The sequence below is a fragment of the Corvus brachyrhynchos genome, unplaced genomic scaffold, assembly GCF_000691975.1.
Source record: "Corvus brachyrhynchos isolate BGI_N302 unplaced genomic scaffold, ASM69197v1 scaffold370, whole genome shotgun sequence".
Lineage (NCBI taxonomy): Eukaryota > Metazoa > Chordata > Aves > Passeriformes > Corvidae > Corvus > Corvus brachyrhynchos.
The window spans coordinates 5,262,399-5,283,485 of NW_008235977.1; the positions used below are offsets into that span (position 1 = coordinate 5,262,399).

The following is a 21,087-nucleotide window of genomic DNA, read 5'->3' on the forward strand; positions in this document are numbered from 1 at the left end:
GAGTAGACAAAGGTATTTTTCCACAATGCAATCAGAAGAAAAGCTCTTACCTCAGTTCCAGGCTCAGCTTTGTGATCTTCTCACGATACTTCAGGACACTGAAATATGAAAAGGCAAATCTCTTTGGCATTTCCCTTCCTTTTGAGGCAGTTGTCATGGCAGGGTTACGCTAGATGGATGGTATACATGTTTCATAAATAATGGTGTATATTTTATGCTTTGGGTGAATTTTTTACTTCAAGAATCAATTCTAAGAAGAGTCTGCAGTGTAAAGTGGTCATAGCTGGCTTGGGTATTTGTGTTTTCTTCAAATGACAGATAAACTACAGCTACTGCAGGTACAGAAACTATTTTACAGCTCACATTTCATTCTTGCATTGCTACTTTTATCCTTGCAAAGCTGTAAGTTCAGGATGAAGTGGCTTCTTACTAGATCAGTTATTCCAGAAATGGGAGGATTAAATATCAGGACATATAAAGAAAATGGGAAATAATTGTGTGTGTTTGAAAGCCTGTGTGTACTTTAAGGAAAGCAACGTGCAGTGTAACTGCTGTGGTTGCCCAAAGGCAGAGATAGCATTGATTGCAGTTTGTATCTCAGGGCTGTTTGCTGTGGGGTTGGTACCAGGCACCTGCCGGAGACAAACCCTCTGAAGGGGCTGGGCGAGGCAGTGGAGGAGCAGTGCAGAAATCCCTGCTGCTGGAGTTCAGTGCTGAGGAACTGAGTGCCTTGTTTTGACACCATATTGTGCATCCCTGTGTATTTCACGTGGCATCACTGTGCATGAATAAAAATGGAGATGACCTCCATCGATTTTAGTTCAGAAAGAAAATATGAAAGTCTTTTATCAGTTTTGGCTTTCATTAATTGCTAAATTTCTTTCTATTTTTTTTTTTTCTATTGCAGTTTGAGTTCATTCAGCTACAACAAAATTCACTGCACCAGATTTAAAAATGACAAAAATCTGGATCACATTTTTGCTATTCTTCTTATCGGTTACTATGGTGAGTCTTATGAATTTTTAAAATCACTTCCAGTTTTAACAACCCTGTAAAGAGTACCATAGAAATTATTAATATGGAAACAGAAAGAGCTAATCTTGTGTTCAAATGTAGCTTCTGAACAACAGGATCTTTATCTACCTTCTGTTGTCCTTTAAATTCCTTTGGCAAAGGAACAGAAACAGTATTTACCTCTACTGAATCCAGCGTATTCTCTGCTGGATCAGAACACTAGCAGTGGACAAGTGACCTAGAAGCAGTACCCTGCGGACCCCAGGAAGAGGAGAAGATGACTAACTGAGATTCAGAGGACATCCTCAGAAATTTTAATTTCATCCCTTGTTCAACAGTGGTACAGTATTTCAATCTGCAGCTGTGTTTTTCTGAGAAGCTTAGTAGCTTCCCATAAAATATTTAATTACTATTAAAAATTCACTTAAAAGGTTCAGGTTTTGGTCAAGATCAGCTTTCCTAAGATTTTTTAATTTTTAATTTTTATAACCATCAAAGTGGATGTCTTGTCTTTTCAATACCATTTTTTTTTCTGAGGGTTGACTTTATGGTTCACCAGACTACAGAGAAACCAAATAGCTCTGGACAAGCCAAATGCTTCAGTGCATAAAATATATGGAAGGGTTTTTTTGGTAAAGGATCATTTTGGGTCTGACTGAAATGTCTTTTAGACTGAACTTTGATACATTTCACTGGCTTTCACAAAAGCTGTTTGTATCCCTCTGACCGTCTCAGTGCTTTCTATGCACGTTGCCATTATTATTTACAAATCTTGCCAGTTGTTCCTCCCCCATGCTCATTCAGGAGACATTTATCACGATTCAGTAGTAAGAATTGCTAATTAACCAGAAATACATAAAATCATATTGTCAGTAATAAGATTGGAAGATCATTCTCTTTCAGTAAAATATTAATATTTAATTAAATATTTAAAGGATAATATTTGAAAAGATTGATGTTGGAGCTTGTATGTGGTTTGCTAAAAGACGTGTTTTTCCTCTTAGTTCTTTGCCACTGCTACACCATCTGAGGGGCATCAGAACACGACAATGGACTTTGCCCAGCTGAGCGTTACACGGAATAAAATCATGACAGCCCAGTATGAATGCTACCAGAAGATTATGCAAGATCCTATCCACAAGAAAGAAGGTAGATTGTTTCCTTATGAGCTTTTACTAAAGCAAGTGGTCAACGGATATAATTACAGTAATTCAGGATCCTTTCATTATATTAATTTCTTGTCTTGCTAGCAGTTGTTTTTCAGGTTGTAACAATATTTGCCCAATTTTTTATAAACATCACTTTGGGATGCATGAAGTAATATGTTACATTACCTGCCCATAGCACCACTCCTGATATAACACAAAGCTCTTCTTTCTGATGAAGTAAGAAATGTTAGTTTAAATAGATATCTATATTAAAAAATCATGACTAATTAATCTTACCACCTTATTTCATTTCATGCTCTTATAACACCTCTGTCTGCCTGGTCACATCTGCCTTTAAAACTTGCAAGTATCTTAATCCACACAGTTTCCCTGTTCTGAGGGTTGTGATAGTGTCATTATTGCTTTTCCTGATAAGTCACTCAAAGCTGACCTCAGCCACTCCACCCGTTGCTGTATTCACTTGGTAGCTTCTGGAAATACTGAATAGCTTTTGAGGCAAGCAAAGGGGATTGTGTTCTTTTACAAAGAGATTCTTCTCATCTGAAATGATTCTTTGAAGGAACTGAGTGCCTGGAGGTCAGAAATGGATACAAGTATGGCAGTGTAAGCTTATGCCCAGCTTGGGGCTTCACAGCTTCAGAAGGATCTGCATAAACTGGAAAATCTTCAGATGAGGAGGAATAACATGACTTTTGAAAACTGCAGCCTTTGAGATGGGGACATTATTAAGTCTTTAAAAGAAAACTGAAGTGAGATAATAAAAACATCTTCAAATTTGTACAGATGGTCAGTCATTCCGTGTGCCTTTTGGGAAAGAAGCTGTTTATAAAACGCCAGCTCATTCTCAAGGGAGGTTTATTTTAGATGTTGAAATGTGTGTGAGGAATGAGACATTGGAACAGGCTCTTGAGGGGCACTGGATTCCCTGTTCCTGGGGCACTTGGGGAAGTGTTTGTCCAGTGACTGCTGCAGGCTCAGCTCAGCCTGAGGCAGAGCCAGTGTGGCTCCTCCCAGCCAGGCTTTCTTGTGGCTTCTGGGATACCACTGTGTTTTCTATGAATGAGGAAACATATATACAGGCTTGGTATACATCCAAAATATAAAAAAAATCAGTAAAACCATCTTTGGAAGCATGAGGTTCTTTGCTAAGGGACATTATTGAGATGAATCCATTTAGGGGGTTTTTGCCCACCATGCCCTAGATCTGAGGCTTGCAAATTGTAGATGTAGGCCATTTCAAGGTGAATGAGAAAAGATTTTTAAACGTGTTCAAAGAAATGTATGTGTAAGGAACTATCTCTGTTAAGTGAAGTTTTAACCAACCAATGCTAAGTCTTCTTTTTCTTTTTTTTTCCTCATTGCTGCAAACCTACCTTACCCAGTCCCACATCTTACCTTTGAAAGACTGTTCTGAAACAAGAGTTATTTTATTCCCAGGTCTCTATCTGTTTGCAGGTCCTTACTGTAACAGGACCTGGGATGGCTGGTTGTGCTGGAGCGATGTTGCTGCCGGAACCGTGTCAGTGCAGCGTTGTCCTGACTATTTTCAGGATTTCAACCCATCAGGTATGAGTGCACTGACTTCTACATCAATGTATTTCTCGTTGAAATGAAGGTCTGGGGGCTTGATGTCTTTTGTTTGCCTCACTCAAGTCATTAATGCTCTGGGATTTCAGAAACTCGAGACGCATTATTTGCATTTTCCTTTTATCACATAGAAAACTGACAAGTTATTTATTTTCTTTTCTGGGAATTCTGTAGATTAGGGAGTAGGAATTGAAGTTAGATCACAGTTCTTTCCTCTTAGAGATGAGCTTTTCTGACAGACAGGCAGAAATATGACTTACTCTTTTACCTCAGTTTAAAAGTTGAAGTTGACAGAGAGTTTCTCCCACTTAGAATCATTTCCTGTTTCTGTGGGCTTAGCTTTGTGAGCATGTGGAAAATGTCATACATTTCTAGTCTTGTCTCTTTCTGCGCACTTTGTATTCCCCTGGGTCTTTTTGTGCCTCTTTCTATTTGATGATAGAAATCATTGTGTTTCCAGCAATTTTCCAGTTTGGTTCTTGAGCAGTTTCACTGTTGATGTTTTCCCTCCTGTCCAGTACTAATTTATAGTGGTAGGATGTTAGGCTTTAGTTTCCATCTTGGATGTTAAACAAGCCATTTAAATATTCTTGTCACTTCATCTGGTAGTTCTCTACAGCCTTCATCTGGTAGTTCACTTAGTTCAATGTATTTTGATACTTAATGGATTGGAGAAGAAAAATCTATTTGTTTTCTTAAGGAAAATCACATCATTGGTTGCTCTTGCCAAGCAAAAGCAATGGCCTCAAGTTTCTCAGAATTCATGGTAACAAGCGAAGTCTCTCTAGTCATATTAATAAAGCTGTCACTTGTTTGCCAATCTTTGTTAAATACTTGGCATCAGGAAATAGAACTTCAGTGCTGACTGCTGTATTTTTCTTTCACTTTTCTTCTTTTGTTTTTCATTCCATCAACTTTGATTGTAGAAAAAGTTACGAAGATCTGTGATCCAAATGGGAATTGGTTTAGACACCCAGAAAGCAACAGGACATGGACAAACTACACCCAGTGCAACATCTATACACATGAAAAAGTGAAGGTAAAGAAAGAAATGAGTGCATGATACCAGTGTCAAGAAACTGAACTGAAAATCTTTATAAGTTTCAAAACTCAAAAGGCAGCAGAGTTGATGCAACAATGCTTTGGGTAGTTTTCTATATACCAAAAGTAGGCTCTGTTCCCACACATACCTGTGTGGGTCTATGTATAAATGCTATTTTTATAGACTTCGGTTCATCTTGAACATGCCCATCCATTAAAAGATTTAGAAGAAGAAAAAAAAATCTCTAACTGACCTCTTTGCTATACTTTGTGATATGTGAGGATTCAATGGGCAAAACTGCGTATTTTGCCCCGTTCCCCAGCTGTATGTCCACTAATATTCCTTATGTTTATCAAACATTCAGTTATGGGAAGAACCAGGGCTATAAACTACAGACCAGGATAGTCTGTAAATTAATTTGGACCTCATGTTAAAGGGCTCAGAAATAGCAGACTGTGTCAAGAAATCTGACGTGTAATAGAGAGTTTCTAACTGACTGCGCCATTGCTGTTGAATGCCTTGGGGTACTTACCTAAAAACCACATTGGGCAAAAGATGGTTACAGATGATAATAAGGCACTTTATTATTGCTTTTTCTCAAACCATGAGACTTTGATTTTGCTAATGGCAGTTTAATTCTATTAGCAGAATTGCCGTAATTCATTGATTCTTTCTAATATTTGGCTGGGAATGGAGGATATTATTCAGAAAGGAGCAGATCTATGATGATCTTTCTTTATGAATAATGAGGTAGTTTCCCTTGGGCTATTTTGCCAGCATATTTCAATGCTGTCACAAATCTGAAGCCATTGTATGGAATAAAAGCTCCAAAGAAAGCCTTGCTGCTGCTCTCTGTGTTGTTACGCTCAGCAGCATTATCCCTTCACTTTGCTTGGAAGGCAGATGAGACACTGCACAATAACTGTGGCTGTTGTGCGTTGTTCAATTCTCATTGTTACTGTCCTCAGTGGTTCCTGCTGTACCATGCTTTTGTGCCTGTTCTAAATTGAGGGGAAGTCTCTAAATCCTTAAAATGCACCTCTGCCTGGATTGGTCACTGAGTGAGGGGGTGGTACAGGATATGGACCTGTCATAGAAAGGCTGTTGTCCTTTACACATCTCAAATTTTAGCATTTGGGGGTAACGCTTGATTTTTCTCACTCCCAAATTTTTCACTTTCCAAATTTCATAGTAAGTTCCACTTATACCTATTGCATTGCCATTTGGGTGTTTTTTAAGGAAGTTATGTCATTTTTAAAAATAATTATAATTTGAAAATTTCTAGCACATACAAAGAGTTACCCTTGTGTCATCTTACAACCTACTTAAAGCTTTACCTGCAATCTCTTTATATTATCTCAAAAGTCAGTGTATATAGCAAGCTGCAATTATTCTGTCCTAACTTGGAATGATAAGTTGAGAGGATACACAGAGTTTTCAGTATGTGAGCATTTGGATGTGTGCTCTACTTCTCCCTCTGGAACCCAAATAGTTGTGCTTTATTGGGAGAGTATAAGGTTCAACCTGAAAATCTTCATTTTTGTTACGTGCCAAATGATAATCTTACATTGAATGGAGCAAGAGTTTTTTGAAAGACAGATTCCATGACTGAAAGCAAAGGTTTGTTACTTTCTGATATAATTAATTAGTTAATTAATATATTAGCTACAAGAATTAATGATAACATGAAGATATTCCAAATATTAAATCACCGGTTCCTTTTTCTTACCTTTTGTATCTACCCAGATTTTCATAATTCCATGATTTACTGTAGGCTTATTTAACATGCTTAGTCTTCACTATTTTTAAGTAATTGTTAACTTTTTTCATGCCCTTCCTTAAATGCTCAATAAAAACTGAATTTCCAGTACCATAATCACAGCTTACTTTGAAGGAAGTATCTTTAAATGCTGAGAAAAAACATTCTATGGGGAAAAAATACATAAATTCATACAGCAAGCACATGTTTTACTTAGGAGTTGTGTTAAGAGAGGAATCAAGCCTCAGACAGCAATGCAGCCAGTACAGGAACTTAAATAGCCAGGTTATATAAATACTCAGAAAAAAACCATAGTAGTGTATATTGGAAACTTGGTGTTTTAACTGGTAAGAGGTAAATTTTAGTGATTACTTCAATTAATCTGCTGTGTTCCCTAGGGAGAGAGATTTTAGTAGGATGTTGGTTGGCAGGATTCTGAACTTGTTCCATAATTACCTGAAATGGTTTTGGGTTTTTTTTCTTATTAGTCTTATAGCCACTTTAACTGCAGAAGAGATGTATAAATATGTGCTTTATCAGCAGTAGCTGTGTCTGAATCACTTGGCTTTGTTTTTGTGTTACAGACTGCTCTGAACTTGTATTACTTGGCCATCATCGGACATGGCCTTTCAATTGCATCACTTCTGATTTCTCTTGGCATATTCTTTTATTTTAAGTAAGTATATTTAAAATCCTTTATCAAATACCAGTGGTTGCCACAATCCTGGTTTCAGTACTTTGGGACACCAGCCATCCAAATGAAATTAGATGGAGCAGGAAGGTGAAGAAAGCCAGTATATAGCTTTGGTATTGGACATTATATTGTAACAAAAAAGGAGGTTTCCTTTCTCAGATATCTAAAATCAAAAACCTGCAACCCAAAACCTGTGGAATATATTGAAAATAGGAAATGGGAAAATGCTTGTTCATTTTGGGTTTGTGATGTATGGATTTTTTAGTGATAAATTACAGTATGGATACTAGGAATTGGAGTCAATGATCCTTGTGGGTCTCTTCCAAGTCAGGATGTTTTATGATTCTGTGTTATGCCAAGCATCAGCTGAACTAAAGAGCAAGTGGAAACCAAAATAGTGATGACATTTGATAGGTACAGTAGCATTCCAAAGTCAGTACCCACAAAGTATGACAACTGTAAGGAAAGTAAGGCTAAGATCTGCAGTAGAAATGGGAATAACAAAAAAAATCCCATTTTTTTATTCACAGCATTGTGTATGATAGGCTTGTCATCTGCTGACTAACAGTTACTGTGTCACCTTCTTGAAAGGAAGTTTGAGCAGTGTATCACCCTGTCACAACAGCTCATAATATAACATACAGGCCTTTTCAAATTAGTCTTATTACTTCATATCTTGTGAACTTTCTTTCCTTCCCTATGAAAGACTCCTTTTCTTTTTCTTTTCCTTTAAGAAGCTGCTGAGGCCTGGTGGGAAGGTGAAACCTGGGGTGTTGCCGTATGAGGAGAGCTGAGAAAGACAAGTTGTTCCCTGTGCCAGCTGCTACAGTGCCCAGTGTGGGCTCCCCATGTCAGCCTGGCCTGGTTTAATGATTTGTGCATCCCTTCTCCTTGGCAAACACATCTGCTCCTCGCGCTCACCTACTCCTACCACTGTACCCTGCTGCCTCACTCCAGCCTGCATTTCCTCCTGGCATTTACATAGGAGTAGCAGATACACTGGCAGTGGATGCTGCTTTTCTCATGCTGTGGACTTTGATTAATTAGGTGGAGGCAGCTGATGATAAAAAAAGTTCTCCTTTTCAGTCCCATCTGGCTGAAACGATGCTTTCACTTTAGCTGTGCATTATTTCCCCAGGCTTCCACAACATTTCTGCAAATCCCCAACAAACAATGTTTCCACTTTGTAGCCTTTCTTTTGAAGTCCAGTAATCAAGATGACATTTCAGCTTTTTCTGATCTCGTTTCAGGAGGAAAACACAGATAATTGTTTTTAATCAGCTTATTTTTGTATGACCTGTAAAAACAATGCTTCCCCTTTCCAAATTCACTTTCCTTCCAGAAACTCAACATGTGAAATGGCTGAGTCCTTATAAGAACTTTGATGTTGCATAAAAAAGGTCTATACTGTTGCAATAAATGTCATAAAGCTTAGCAGACTAAATAGCTAATGTGACAGGAAAAATGCTTTAACACAGGGGAAAAGAAAAAGATTTGGAGTAGGATATGATTTTCTAAATTCACAGAGTCAAGCGTGGTTTTTCTATACCATAGTATGAAAACCAGTTTCATCTTTGCTTGTGGTACTTACTGCAAAAGCAGGTGATCTGCTTTGCTGCCATCCTGTGAAATACGATGTTGTGTTTGTCTAACCATCCAGGGATTTTCTTTTCCGGTAGCAGGATCATCCTTGCTCAGAGAACCGCATGGATTCAATCCAGACCCACAAACCACATTTTCTAGACTGTGGTTATGTTGGGATATAAAAGGAAATTACAAAATTCAAAGGAAGCTAAAGAAAGTCCTCTGCAAGCTGTTCTCTTGGGATGTACAGTTCCTCTAAAGTATTTTTAGTAGCAGAAGGGTATTTAAGGACCTAGATTAATACCAGGATGTATTATGTATCAGCTAAAGCTTGGATAATTATTCATAGCTTTAACAGGTGGCCTTTTTTTTTTTTTCTTTTTTTGTACCAGTGGGGGGGGTGTCTTTGAATTTGTCATTTCCAAAAAGTTTATTCTCTAAGTTGACTGACAGCTTCTGGACAGCATTTGTTGGATTTCTGATCATTGGGATATCTTTAGATTTGACTAGAAATTTGAAACTTTTCCCCAAAGGAAATAATCAATTGTTTGGGACTTGAATTATTTTTTAGGACTAAAATTTTTCTACATTTTATGTTTGCATTTTAAATTTTGTTTTTTCTTCAGAAAATTTTCTCCTTGGAAATACTTGTCCAGTTTGTGACTTGTGTTCCCCAAGTGCGTTGGAGTTCTTGGTTTAACAGTATGAAATGGGTCATAAGCTTGGAAGTCTGAACTTCTCTGAGAACTCATCTATGAGACATAAAAGTAACTTCTGCAGTGTCTCTGCTTTCTCATTCTGTTCCATACTCGAGGTCATGCATGTGTTATAAATGTTAAAATAGTTGTAGGATTTTCATAAAGAATGAAAAAAGAGGCAAGAGAGTACTTAAAAAAGCAGTGGTTTCGGATAAAGGGGAGCTATAGTTTCAAAGGTGTCCCCATCCCCCCCACAACAAAAATCAAAGCAGCCAAAAAAAACCCAAAGAAACCCACCTGATCTAAAAGACTTGCTGTTGATCAAGTGTCATGTCAAATCCCATGACAGCTTCCACAGAGGAGAGCAACACTGTGTTAAAGAGAGAGTGGGCAAAGCACTAATTATTGGATTGTTATGGAGCAGGAGCTGGCTGAGTCACTTTCAGTAATGTCATCTGAACAGATAATTCCCCTTAGATGCACACATGGATCTCACTGCTTGAGTTTTGCAGTATTGGAATACCTTAAAATCTTAGATCTTAAACTCATTTAGGGGCTTCTGAAAATGTCACCCTTTTTTCTTTTGGAGAAATGTTGGAGAAATTAATTTTTCCCTAATTCCCAAGATATACAGGAGTTTAAATAGGAAGGGAAATAGGTAATTTAATAGGAAGTCTGCTTTTATTTTAATACACATTGTTTAATTGAGGGGTTGGTCATTCAAATGTTTTTAGGTCATAAATATGAGAAGTGATTAAAGGATATTATGTCATTAAGAAAAACAGTCAGAAAAAAGGAATATAGGAAGGATAACAGAAGAGGGAGGGTGGGGAAGCTTAGGAAAGATCCTTTTATTACCAAAACCAGTTTTTAAATGTCATCAGTCTTGCTTTTTGTTTCTTGTCGGTGATCCTTTCAATCCTTTCATGCATGGGTGGAGGTGGGTGTGGATGGGTGTGTTTGAATATTCAACAGGAACAGCTGCGGGATGACCCGGAGAGATGGCCCCATTAGCTGTACGTGCTCTTCCTTGCCTGAGCCTTGAGTCTTAACAATAAGCAGACAGAATTCCAGAGTTTTTCAGGACTTGTTTACACAAAGCCCTTCGCTGGAATCTAGTATTGTCTCTCTTTTCATATGTAAACCATATAGGAAAAAAACCATATAAAAATACATTTTCAAAGACCATAAGACCCTGCATGTTATAATAATTAAAGTTTGTATGTTTGGGGCATTAAAACAAAAGACTCAAAACCTTAAAGAGCCTAATGGAATATATTTTTTCCTCAAGTTCATATGCAGCCCTGTTTTCTGTATTTTGGAGGCTTTTTCTTTTGTATTTTTTCAGCTAAATGACACATGGCAACCAAAGTTTCCTGTAGGTCCTTGCTGAATGGCAGCACTGGTGTCTAGAGGGGTTTCCTTCCCCTGTTTTTAGTGCCATGGCCTCGGACTGTCTCAGACCTTGCACAGTGTGTACCCAAACCTGTGAGCTTCGTCCAGGGATCTGTGGGTGCTTTGTACACAGCTCTTGTGAGAACTGCAAAGCTTGCAGCCAAGATCTGCCCTATCACCAAGCTTTTGGGACTGTCCTTTTTTTCCTTTGGGTCACATTGATTGTTGTTTCATCTGTCACCAGTTTTCAATTTATTCCTCCAGCCTTTGTGAATATTCCATATCTGCACTTCTCTGAAAAAATACAAAGTTCTCCCTTCTATCCTCTCAAATTAAAAATTAATCACCAATGTTCCCCCTTTATCTTTTCTTCCAGGCATGCTATTTGAAGAGGCCAGAAAGCCTGTTGTTTTTTTTTTTCCCCTTGGGTGACAATTTAGTCATGTCCCCTGCTGCCCCTGTGAATGTGTTTGTGATTTCTCTCAGGGAGCAGCAGTGGCATGTGTGTAAGTGGTAGATTTTCTCCCCCAGTTGGTCATTCCAAAGTGTCAATCAGCTGCACTCCATCTCTCTGGCCATTAACTGGAGACAGGCAGATTAGAGAGCACAGACTGCAGCAGAGGCTTCAGTCGCTGCTTTCTCCAAAGCAATCCAGGAGTTCACTGGAAAAACTTGAATGAGAAGCAGTCCCGCCTCTTGGAATACACTGAGTTATTCCTGCTTCCTCTAGAATGGCAGGAAAACAGAAAGTTGCTGCACCTAAGTTCAACATTGTTTGATATTGTTGAACCTCTGGGTTTTTTTTTAAAAAAGCCCTTCCAAATAAATTCTCTCTTTAATTTTATTTCAAGATTAAAAGCAAACCTTAGAAATCAACACAATTTAATGCAGTTCTTTAGTGATTTTCTAATTATAGCCTATAAATTGTTTATAACTTAGTTAGACACAAAAATCAGGGTGAGATTTGCATTATTTTGTTTATTTAAATGTTTCTTCAGCCTTTAGGCTGAAGGAAGAAAAATGACAAGAATATGAGTAAAAGGGAATTATCCTCAAAAGATCTGGACAGATTTGGGTAAATGGAAACAGGGTAAGACAGCTTCGTCAAGCTCAGGTGTGATAGGTAATTGGGAAATTCTTCAGATACTAACCAAAAAAAAAAAAAAGTCATTCTTCTGAAAATTATTATCAGCATTCAGATAATTTTCAGCTGGCCACTACAAAGCAGGTCCTTCACTATAAACATATTGGACCTAAATGTATTTGCTTTCTTCCTGTTGGTGTTTAAGCAAAGGTGCTACCTTTCATGTCATTGTATGAAATTTGCTCTGGATCTGAAGAAAGGGTTGATGTAAGACTTATTAGTAAAATCAAGAGCTCTAGCATTTCAAAATGTCAGAGTTGTCCCCAGGTACACATAGTTGTCCTCCCATGTACTCATTTGTTCTTGTTTATCTTTTCTAGGAGCTTGAGTTGCCAAAGGATTACCCTGCATAAAAATCTGTTTTTCTCTTTTGTTTGCAACTCTGTTGTAACAATAATTTCACTGACAGCAGTTGCCAACAACCAGGAATTAGTTGCAACTAACCCAGTAAGTGAAAGTCTATTTGACAGCCTTGTTTATTTGTATGTGAATAACTTGAGCAGTGCAGCAGAGGTGGGAGCTGCAGAGCTGATGAAATGTTGTGTATAGTGAGGTTAAAGCACTCCTAACGCTGTGTCCGTGTGATGCAGTACAGCAGATGTCTCACAGGGCTCAGGACATTGCACATTCGAGGTTGTGAAATAGTAAAAGTGCTTGAAGAGACTGAGCTTACTGAACGCCTCTTTTCAGCTCCACAGAGTCACTTTTGCCCTGAAACAACTGCAGGGAAGCCTATTCTAGATGATGTCAGGGAGGCTGACAGCTGTATTCACCATGGAAGGGCAGGAAAAAATGTTTTGCAAGGTATTTTTGATCTGTCTGCTGGTTTCTCATGGCTTTAACTTGGCCATCTTCAGTTGAAATAAGAACAATTTATTTTTGCAACAGGAGACCCTAAAGATGAAATACCTAAACAAACAAATCCCTAGCTCTGTCTTTATTGTTATTTAGACATGGAAGATAAATTCTAATTCTGTGGAAGTTAGGGCAAAACTCCAGAAGCTGAATCGAGTAAAAAGATAATTTCTCTTTCTCCTGTAGAAGCAGTCATCAATGTCCTGGAATACATATTGAGATAGCTGATAATAATCATCATCAAGTGAGTGAGGGAGCAGAGAATGGTAAAACAATATTGGGTTTTGGTTTGTTTTAAGCCAAGTGGCAGAAATAGAACAATCAAACATGTTGGAAAGAGGGGGAAAAAAGGATTTCATGTGACCAATCTGCAAGTTAGCTGTTGCTCCTTGTTCACAACCTCACATTTTAGACTTCATAATAAATTATATTATAGCATTTAAATTGTAGAATATATTTTGAACAAAGATAAATACAAATAAATGCTAGGTTCCTCCAGAACCTGCTGCAAGCTCTCGGTCCCTAGGTGCAGTTATGAGTATGTTAGAATCATAAGTATTGTAAGCATTTTAAAAACATGAATTGTTCTCTGGAGTAGTTGTATGTTGTGGTGAGTAAAACTGAGAGGGGATTACCCACATCAAAGTACATTTCTTCTGTGGTTACTAACAGATAATTAAGGATTTGGAATGGTTAAGTGTGGCAAGGTTTGCAATAAGGCAAAATATCATTACAGCATTCTACCACACTTGAGGATCTCAGGGTCCTCACATATGAATTAAAACCCAGACTCAGTTATTAAGTTTAATGTCACCATAAAGTATGGGATTGTAATGCCCGGAAAATTCTATTTTAAAAAGTAAATAAATGTGTAATTGTAGTGGAAAACAGAATAAACATTACCTTGAGTAGTATTTTTTTCTGCTTTGCAAATAAAGCTCTGAGATTTCTGCAAATTAAAAATTTATGTTATGCTCTGCTTTTTTTCCCTTCAGGTTAGTTGCAAAGTGTCACAGTTCATCTACCTGTACCTGATGGGTTGCAACTACTTCTGGATGCTGTGTGAAGGCATTTACCTGCATACTCTGATTGTGGTGGCTGTTTTTGCTGAGAAGCAGCACTTGATGTGGTATTACCTTCTTGGCTGGGGTATGTGATTTCACTTTGTGTATTTTCAGGTCAATGCAGCCTCTTCCTCCTTCAAACATCCGTACCTTTGCCTCTCTGAGCTGTAGCTTTGAGTGACAATGGCGCACACCCCCAGTCTTTTTCTGTAGTGTTTTAACAAGCTTAGAAATATTAATGTAGGAAGCTCTCTCTGCCGAGAGAGAGATTATGCATTTCTGGAGTCAGGAAGTGACTCCTCCTTTGTATAGAGAAAATAGTCTCCTATTATAAAAAAGACCTTAAGAAGTAATTATTCATTGTTCCTCACCTCGAAGATGTTTATTCAGGAATGAATGTTTGTTTTCAGAGAAGTCTTACCGTGCCTAGGGTAGAGGGTCAGAACTGAGTTAGAGATGGTCGAGGATTTATTTTTCCAACAGCTCCATTTGACCTGTATTGTTCACTAAGCAAACACAGAATAGCTGTAACAGAAGATCTCAAGTAGTATCGGTATCAAAGCTAACAAGCCTGGTCACTTCAGATAATGCACAAGGGCTTATTCACAAAGTGAAAGTGGAGGCTCTCTGCAGATGCGGTGTATGGGCGCACACAGCTCTAATGTGACTTGGTACCTGGGTCACTCTGTCCCACTGCAGGCACAGCTGAGACGTGGCTGGAAGGTCACAGGTGCTCACCAGCTCCTGAAGATCAGGTACCACCAGCGTGTCAAGGGCCTCAGATGACTAATTTGCTTATTCTTTTCAAATTTTTTCATTTGGCTTGATCTGTTGAGTCTAATTTCACAGTTGTTTTCTGAATACCCAGCAAGGTATTGATACTTTGTCCTCATACCAGTGAGAACGCGCTCACCACTGGTCATACTGTTAAAGCTGTGGTCACATATGCAATCACCATTTTAATGTTACCTACCTGTTTGGTGTTACTGCAGATTGCAGCCTGAAAAGCAGCCGTGTTAATGAAGATCACTTGTTGCGTTCTAAAAAGTCCAAAGTTGATTTGCCTTTCCTGTGCGTTGCCGTGGACTTCTTGGCAAGTCAGTAGGAATAAGGTTTCACACAGCCCTCAGAAAGAAATCTAAGAAAAGAAAGATTAAATTGGTCTGTGTTAGTTCATTTGCTCTGCAGGTATATAGTTTGGTTGAGGTGAAAATACAGAAGAGTCCTGCAAGATTTGCAAGTTTACTTAGGTATTAACCAGGTTTACTAATGAAGAAAATACTGTTTTCTTCACAGGTTTTCCACTGATCCCTGCCTGCATACATGCTGTTGCAAGAAGTTTATATTATAATGACAAGTAGGTAGCATTTCAGCTTGCTTTGCAAAACTTTTATATTTTCTTTAAGGTTAAAAATAACCAAAGGTAATAAATGCCTTGTTTTTACCTTTTCCTATTTGTTTTCTCTAGCTGTTGGATCAGCTCTGATACTCATCTGCTTTATATCATCCATGGCCCTATTTGTGCTGCTCTCCTGGTAAGCATTTTTCAGATAATGTTTTGTTTTCTTGTTTGTTTTCTGTCTGCTCTTGATGGACTTATAAAGGTAAGAGCCTTAAGCTAAGATTTGGAGGTCACTGTCACTTGTGAGTCTGCTTCTTAACCCAGCAGGTGCCTCAGACACACCAGGTACAAGAAGCTTTGGCCTTACTAAGGATCTCTGCCTCTGCTCCTTTGAGAAACTCAGGGTTTGCAATGTTGATTATCACTCCATTAAAATGCTGGTGATGAGGAAGGGCTAAACCTTACCTGGAGTACTGGAGGGGAATTTCAAATCCTTCCTTTAGCTGAGAATGCCTCTCATGCCCAGACTAATTGCCAGGTGTACCATGCTAGAAGCCGCATTGTGTCGCTGTGCTGTGGCCAAACAGCCACCAGACTTTCTGAGGTGCAGGGAGAGGGGATTTGGATGCCAGGACTGACTGTGGGTGGGAATATGGGATGGAAAGAAACTAGAGCAAGCCCTTGGGATAGAATCAGTGCAAATGGTTCTGCCAGTACCTGTGACTGCTCCTGTTCTGATACTAATTTAGCACTGTCTGCTTTGGCCACTGGGGTGTTGCAGCTCCTCTGTTTCTGGAGTTCTCATGAACTCTTAGAGCACAGTGTTCTGTCTGACACCCCAAGGTAATGCCAGCTCTATTCAGTGTTCACTGCTAAATGCAATTCTAGGTGAGTAACTGAAAACATTACTGCATAAAAATCAATGTGGTATGTCAGTTGCACTGGGACTGGATTTAACCTATGAAATTCAGTCAGTAGATTGTTGCTAAATAGAAATAGATATCTACTTAAACAATTATCTACATAATTAGCATAGAGGCATTCTATATATGATTAGCCCCTGACTGCGTATGACAGTTATTTGTTTTATTGTAACAGAAACTTTGAGCTGCTCTGGCCAAACTGGTGGGTCCATGTCTGCTGACTTTTCTCCTGGCCTTTCAGTTCACACAAGGCAGTTGATTAAGAATGAAAACCTTAAGTAACTTCATGGAAATAATTTTGGGTCCTGATCTACAAGAGTTTCTTTTTCTGTTAACCTCCTCCTACCTGTGGAGGGCATTCCATGCATAGAGAATTCTCTCAGAAGACCATTGTATAAATCCTGGGATTCTTGTGACTCCTTTTTCATTCTCAGTGAAATTAACTAATGAACTTAAATGTTGAAGACTGTGATGATACCATGATGCATCTGAGCCCCTCTGTGTGGGCAGCCAGAGCAATGCCCATGAAATTATTGAGAGCTATGACCCTTGGGGTGTGAATTATTACTGGTAATCTCCCGTCCTGTCAGTCAGGTCTGCCGTATCTGTTCATGTAAGGAGCTGCTGTGCTCTAATCTGTAAAGTTAAACCCAATTCTAAATCCTTTCAATTTTTATTCTCTCTGCTTTACACAGAAGATGAAACCCCTGTTTTGACAGAATGGTATAGAGGGGGCTTTTTGTGGGTTGTTACTTCCATTGTTAGGGGGTCTCTTCACAGTTCTATCACTTTAAGTAAAGCTTTTCAAAGCTGAACGATAATTCGTATTAGAATTTGCTTTAAATAGCATTGTAAAAATTTGTGCAAAAGCTATAAGACTGTACTATCTTCCATGAAGTGACCTCATTTTGGGATGTAAGGTCATTTTCTCCTTCTAAGCAGTGGCCTCCACAAAATCACACTGCAAGTGGCCAGACTCCTGTGGGATTCAAATGCACTGGAGCCATTCCAAATGATCAAGTCTTGTTTCTATTCAAGGCAACACTCAGAATGTTCTTTGATTTTACTGGAGGCATAATAATCATCTCTGTGGGGTTGGTTTGGGCAGAGTCTTTGCAATTTGCAACTTTGTTCATCTCTGATATTCCTATATTTTTCATAAGCCAACTGAAGGTGTTTCTCTTGTATTTTTCAGTAAATTTATTTGAAAATCATGCAGGAATAACAGATTAAACTGCACATCTTGCCTGTGATGTGAAAGTACTTTAAAGGAGTTGCTTTCCTTCCTGGAACCAAAAAATGTAGTATTTCAATTCAGAAAAGACAAGGCAGGGCTAAAGATGTTCGATTAAATGCATGTGTTTAGGCTTTGTGAACAGAACCCTCATTTGCTTAAGCAGCTTGCTTGCCAGATACAATTTCCACACTTTACTAAGCATGACCTGCTTCAGTAGACATTTAAGCAACAATATTAAACTGCAAATTAGATAATGAGGGGGAAGACACTGTTTCTATTTGCAGGAGCAGATCTCAAAGAACATGAAGGGGGACTGTCAAGTGGGTGCCAGGGAGAATTGGCAGAAGCCAATGGAAGTTTAACTCTTGTACATCACTGAAAATCCTACAATTACAAGAAGTTAACAACAACGCTGCTTTTATGGTCCCTGTTGTTACATAACTGTGGTCAGATCCCTGCCAAAGAAACAGGAGCAGACACAGGTTGCACTTTGATTGGAATTGTCTTCGACTGACCATTAAATTACAACTGTCTGCCTAAGCAATCACAATTAAATAAAAAGAGTGGGAATGAGACAGTAGAGGGTGATGTTGGTTTTCATGCTAGACAAATATTGATCAAAATTGAGGGGAGAAGGTAAAGGAATTGGATTGCATGTTAGTGAAAGCAGTAGTGATTTCTGTGTAGACTTCAGATGTGCCAGTGCTCTTGTGGTTTTGTTTGTATGGGTGCCACTGAGTTATCTAACACTATGCCATTGTTTATATCAGTAATGCTACAGGGATGTTCCTTTCTCCCCGTAATAATGTTATGTATTGGTGTCATAGTCTGACAGACTGGTACAGATGCAAGTTCCGAGTGAAGGTGTGCTAGAAGGAACTTCAGGCGCTCCCAGCTTTGTCTTTCATGTCCTTGTATTTAATGACTTTAAGCCGGCCTCAGTGCCAGGCTTAGGAGTTTAGAAGTTGAATGCTCAGCCCTCCTACGCCTGGCCTTGGGAATGTCCTCAGGCCAGCTATAAGACCTGTCTTCATGAGCACACACCCATGTTGTGCCCAAGCAGAAGATACAGAGCTGCACAACTGCATTAAAAGCCAAGCAATGGCTACCAACTTGTATCTAAGAATATCTGAGTGCTTTGAGTGAGAATGGTCTGTTTATATCATCCTAAGGAAGAACTGAAAGAGAATTTAGAAGTACAAGGATTACTATAGTGCTTAGTGCAAACTCAGCATAGAGAAAAGTAGAAATATCAGGGACATGAGGAGAGTTTAATTCAAAAACTGCAGCACCCATTGACTTAGAAACTCGGCTTCAGTTCACTGACACTTTCAAGCCAGAACTTAAATGCTCCTGAGTTTCCAGTATAGGCACCAACACATTTTTTTTGTCTTGGATTGCCTTCTCTGCCTTTGTTTCCATTTTTGCTCAGTTGCCCTGTTCAATTTTCAGGTCACTGTGGGGCTGTTGCTATTTCACTCTGTGTTCATAGTGCAGATAGCACAACAGAGCTCCTTTGGGCTTTTCCAAACCATCACACTCAATTTGATGATAATGTGCATGCAAGGAGTTCCACTGCCCTACTTTTGCTTAAATGTAAAAATCTACTCAGCACCTTGCTTAAAACCAGGACCGGTTTTCATCACTTTAATTAAAAATTCAGTTCATCCCGATCTCGCTCTTATTTTCTGACAGAAGATATTTTCATCAAAAATTGGTGCTACATACTTCTACTGGCATTCATCCTGTTCTACTCAACTGTGCCCTTTGCTTTGCCTCCTCCAGCATTCTGTTTGCCCTTTTAGCTATTTGCAAACTCTTTGCATGTTTAATTTTGTGCATTTTGGTTTTGGTGGGTAAGTGAAACAAATAGAAAAATTCCGTGCATGTTGTAAAAAAACCGGCTCATTGGGTGCTGCTATTTATGCCTGGCTGCTGCAACTTTCATCTTCAGTTAGTGCTTAAGAACAGTGTTATAGGAATTGGCCATGCTACCAAAACATGAGAGGGCAGAAAACTCAACGTTTGAGACATGCTAATGTTGAACAAGTAGATTTGAGAAGGATTAAATTTAGAAATAGAGGAAGGACTCATTGTCTACATGTACTATAGGAAGTTGGATGGGGATTGTGGGCTACATAAAATCTAAATAAATCCCTTGAGAAAGAACCAGAAGACCTTGGCTGTTTAAACAAAGCTTAAAGGTAGCTGGAGGCTTCCAGGAGAAATTCATGCAGTAGTTTCCTATGTAAAACAACTTCCTGTTAGAATGATTTAAATAGCATGTAAGCAGAATATAAATAATATCCCATATCTGTCCAGGGCCATGTTGCTATAATAGCACACAGCTATTTATTCTGAAAGCCTGAACTGACAGAAAGAATTCTGCCAGAGCTGTGGAGGCATCGTGACAGACGTGCTCTGAAATGCCTTCCCTGCTTGCACTTGTCCTACAGCAAGACAGAGCCTCCTCCTACACCAGGAATTCCGAGGTGTTTTAGAAGGGAGTTGTCTGTCTCTCTTCCAGCTTCTTCCCCCACCCCCTCTTTTGTCTCTAGTTGTTGGCAAGGGCAGAAAATCTCTGGAAGCTGAGATAGGAGCAGACCCTGTGTCTCTCCCTTCCGTAGTGGGTCCCCAGAGCACCTTTGTCCTGTCTCTGTGCCCTTGGATGAGGGGATGGACTGGCTGAGCTCTCAGGATCTCATCTACCTGCAGCTTCCACCAGGGGCTGCACAGGAGACACAGGTGGGATGGGCTCATCCCTAACCAGCTGTTGCTCTGGTTACTCATCCTTGGGCTGTTGGGGATATGTGTGTGTGTATATCCGTCTTCATATCTCTGTATGTATCAGTTTTGTGCTTGCTCACAATGACAGTTTGGGATTTTTTTTCTGGTCAAACTGAAGGAACAGAGACAAACCATTCCTAACAAGAAAAGCCTTAGTAACTATGGAAATAATCAAATTCAGTAGTGCAAGGGAATGACATAGAGCATCATTTCAGTGCTTGCCCCATTGGCAGCTCTGCTGAAAGAATAAAAGATCCAACAATTGGTGACTGTGAGAATGCCAAATCCACTGTTTGTCTAGAGGAATATACAGTTCCTTGTAGCAGTATTTTGCCTGTCTTTTTTTATTCTGATTTTTTTTCTCTATAAATTTACCAAATTCATGTTTGAAAAATAAAAAGTAGCTTTTTGAAGAACCGTATTTAAATACAAGGAGGGAAAAGCATCATCCTCTCTCTTGACCAATCTGAGAAGAACCAATCCTTCACCAATGCACTGTTACTGACCGCAGAGAGAAAGTGGGTTGTTACCACTGGCAGGTACCTGAATGCACACTTGTTAAGAGAGTTTGAGGAGTGTATGTGGATACTGGAAGTTAGAGCCACATCTCAGTTACTTAAAGGTGTTTTCAAAGAGGTTTAATTGATATTTCTTTTACAATCACAATGCTAGCCAAGCAGTGTAAGTTTCTGTTGTCTGGTTTTCAGTCTCACAAATCAGCGTGTGGGATTATTTTTCAGACCTCCTTCCCAGTGTCATTTCCTTTTCCAACAGGTGAATATTTTCTTCCTGC

At 39.0% G+C, this 21,087-nt stretch overlaps 1 protein-coding gene across 1 annotated transcript in view; it reads left to right on the plus strand.

Annotated features, from left to right (window-relative positions):
- Positions 1–912: 912 nt before the first annotated feature.
- Positions 913–21,087, plus strand: part of CALCRL (calcitonin receptor like receptor) — a 29,777-nt gene continuing 9,602 nt past the window's right edge. Inside the window, exons 1-9 of the mRNA XM_008630276.2 lie at positions 913–1,005; positions 2,019–2,163; positions 3,639–3,749; positions 4,697–4,809; positions 7,156–7,247; positions 12,407–12,533; positions 13,937–14,090; positions 15,302–15,362; positions 15,474–15,556. Of these exons, the coding sequence (XP_008628498.1) occupies positions 955–1,005; positions 2,019–2,163; positions 3,639–3,749; positions 4,697–4,809; positions 7,156–7,247; positions 12,407–12,533; positions 13,937–14,090; positions 15,302–15,362; positions 15,474–15,556 (937 nt within the window). The 5' untranslated portion in view covers positions 913–954. The remainder of the gene's footprint in view (positions 1,006–2,018; positions 2,164–3,638; positions 3,750–4,696; positions 4,810–7,155; positions 7,248–12,406; positions 12,534–13,936; positions 14,091–15,301; positions 15,363–15,473; positions 15,557–21,087) is intronic.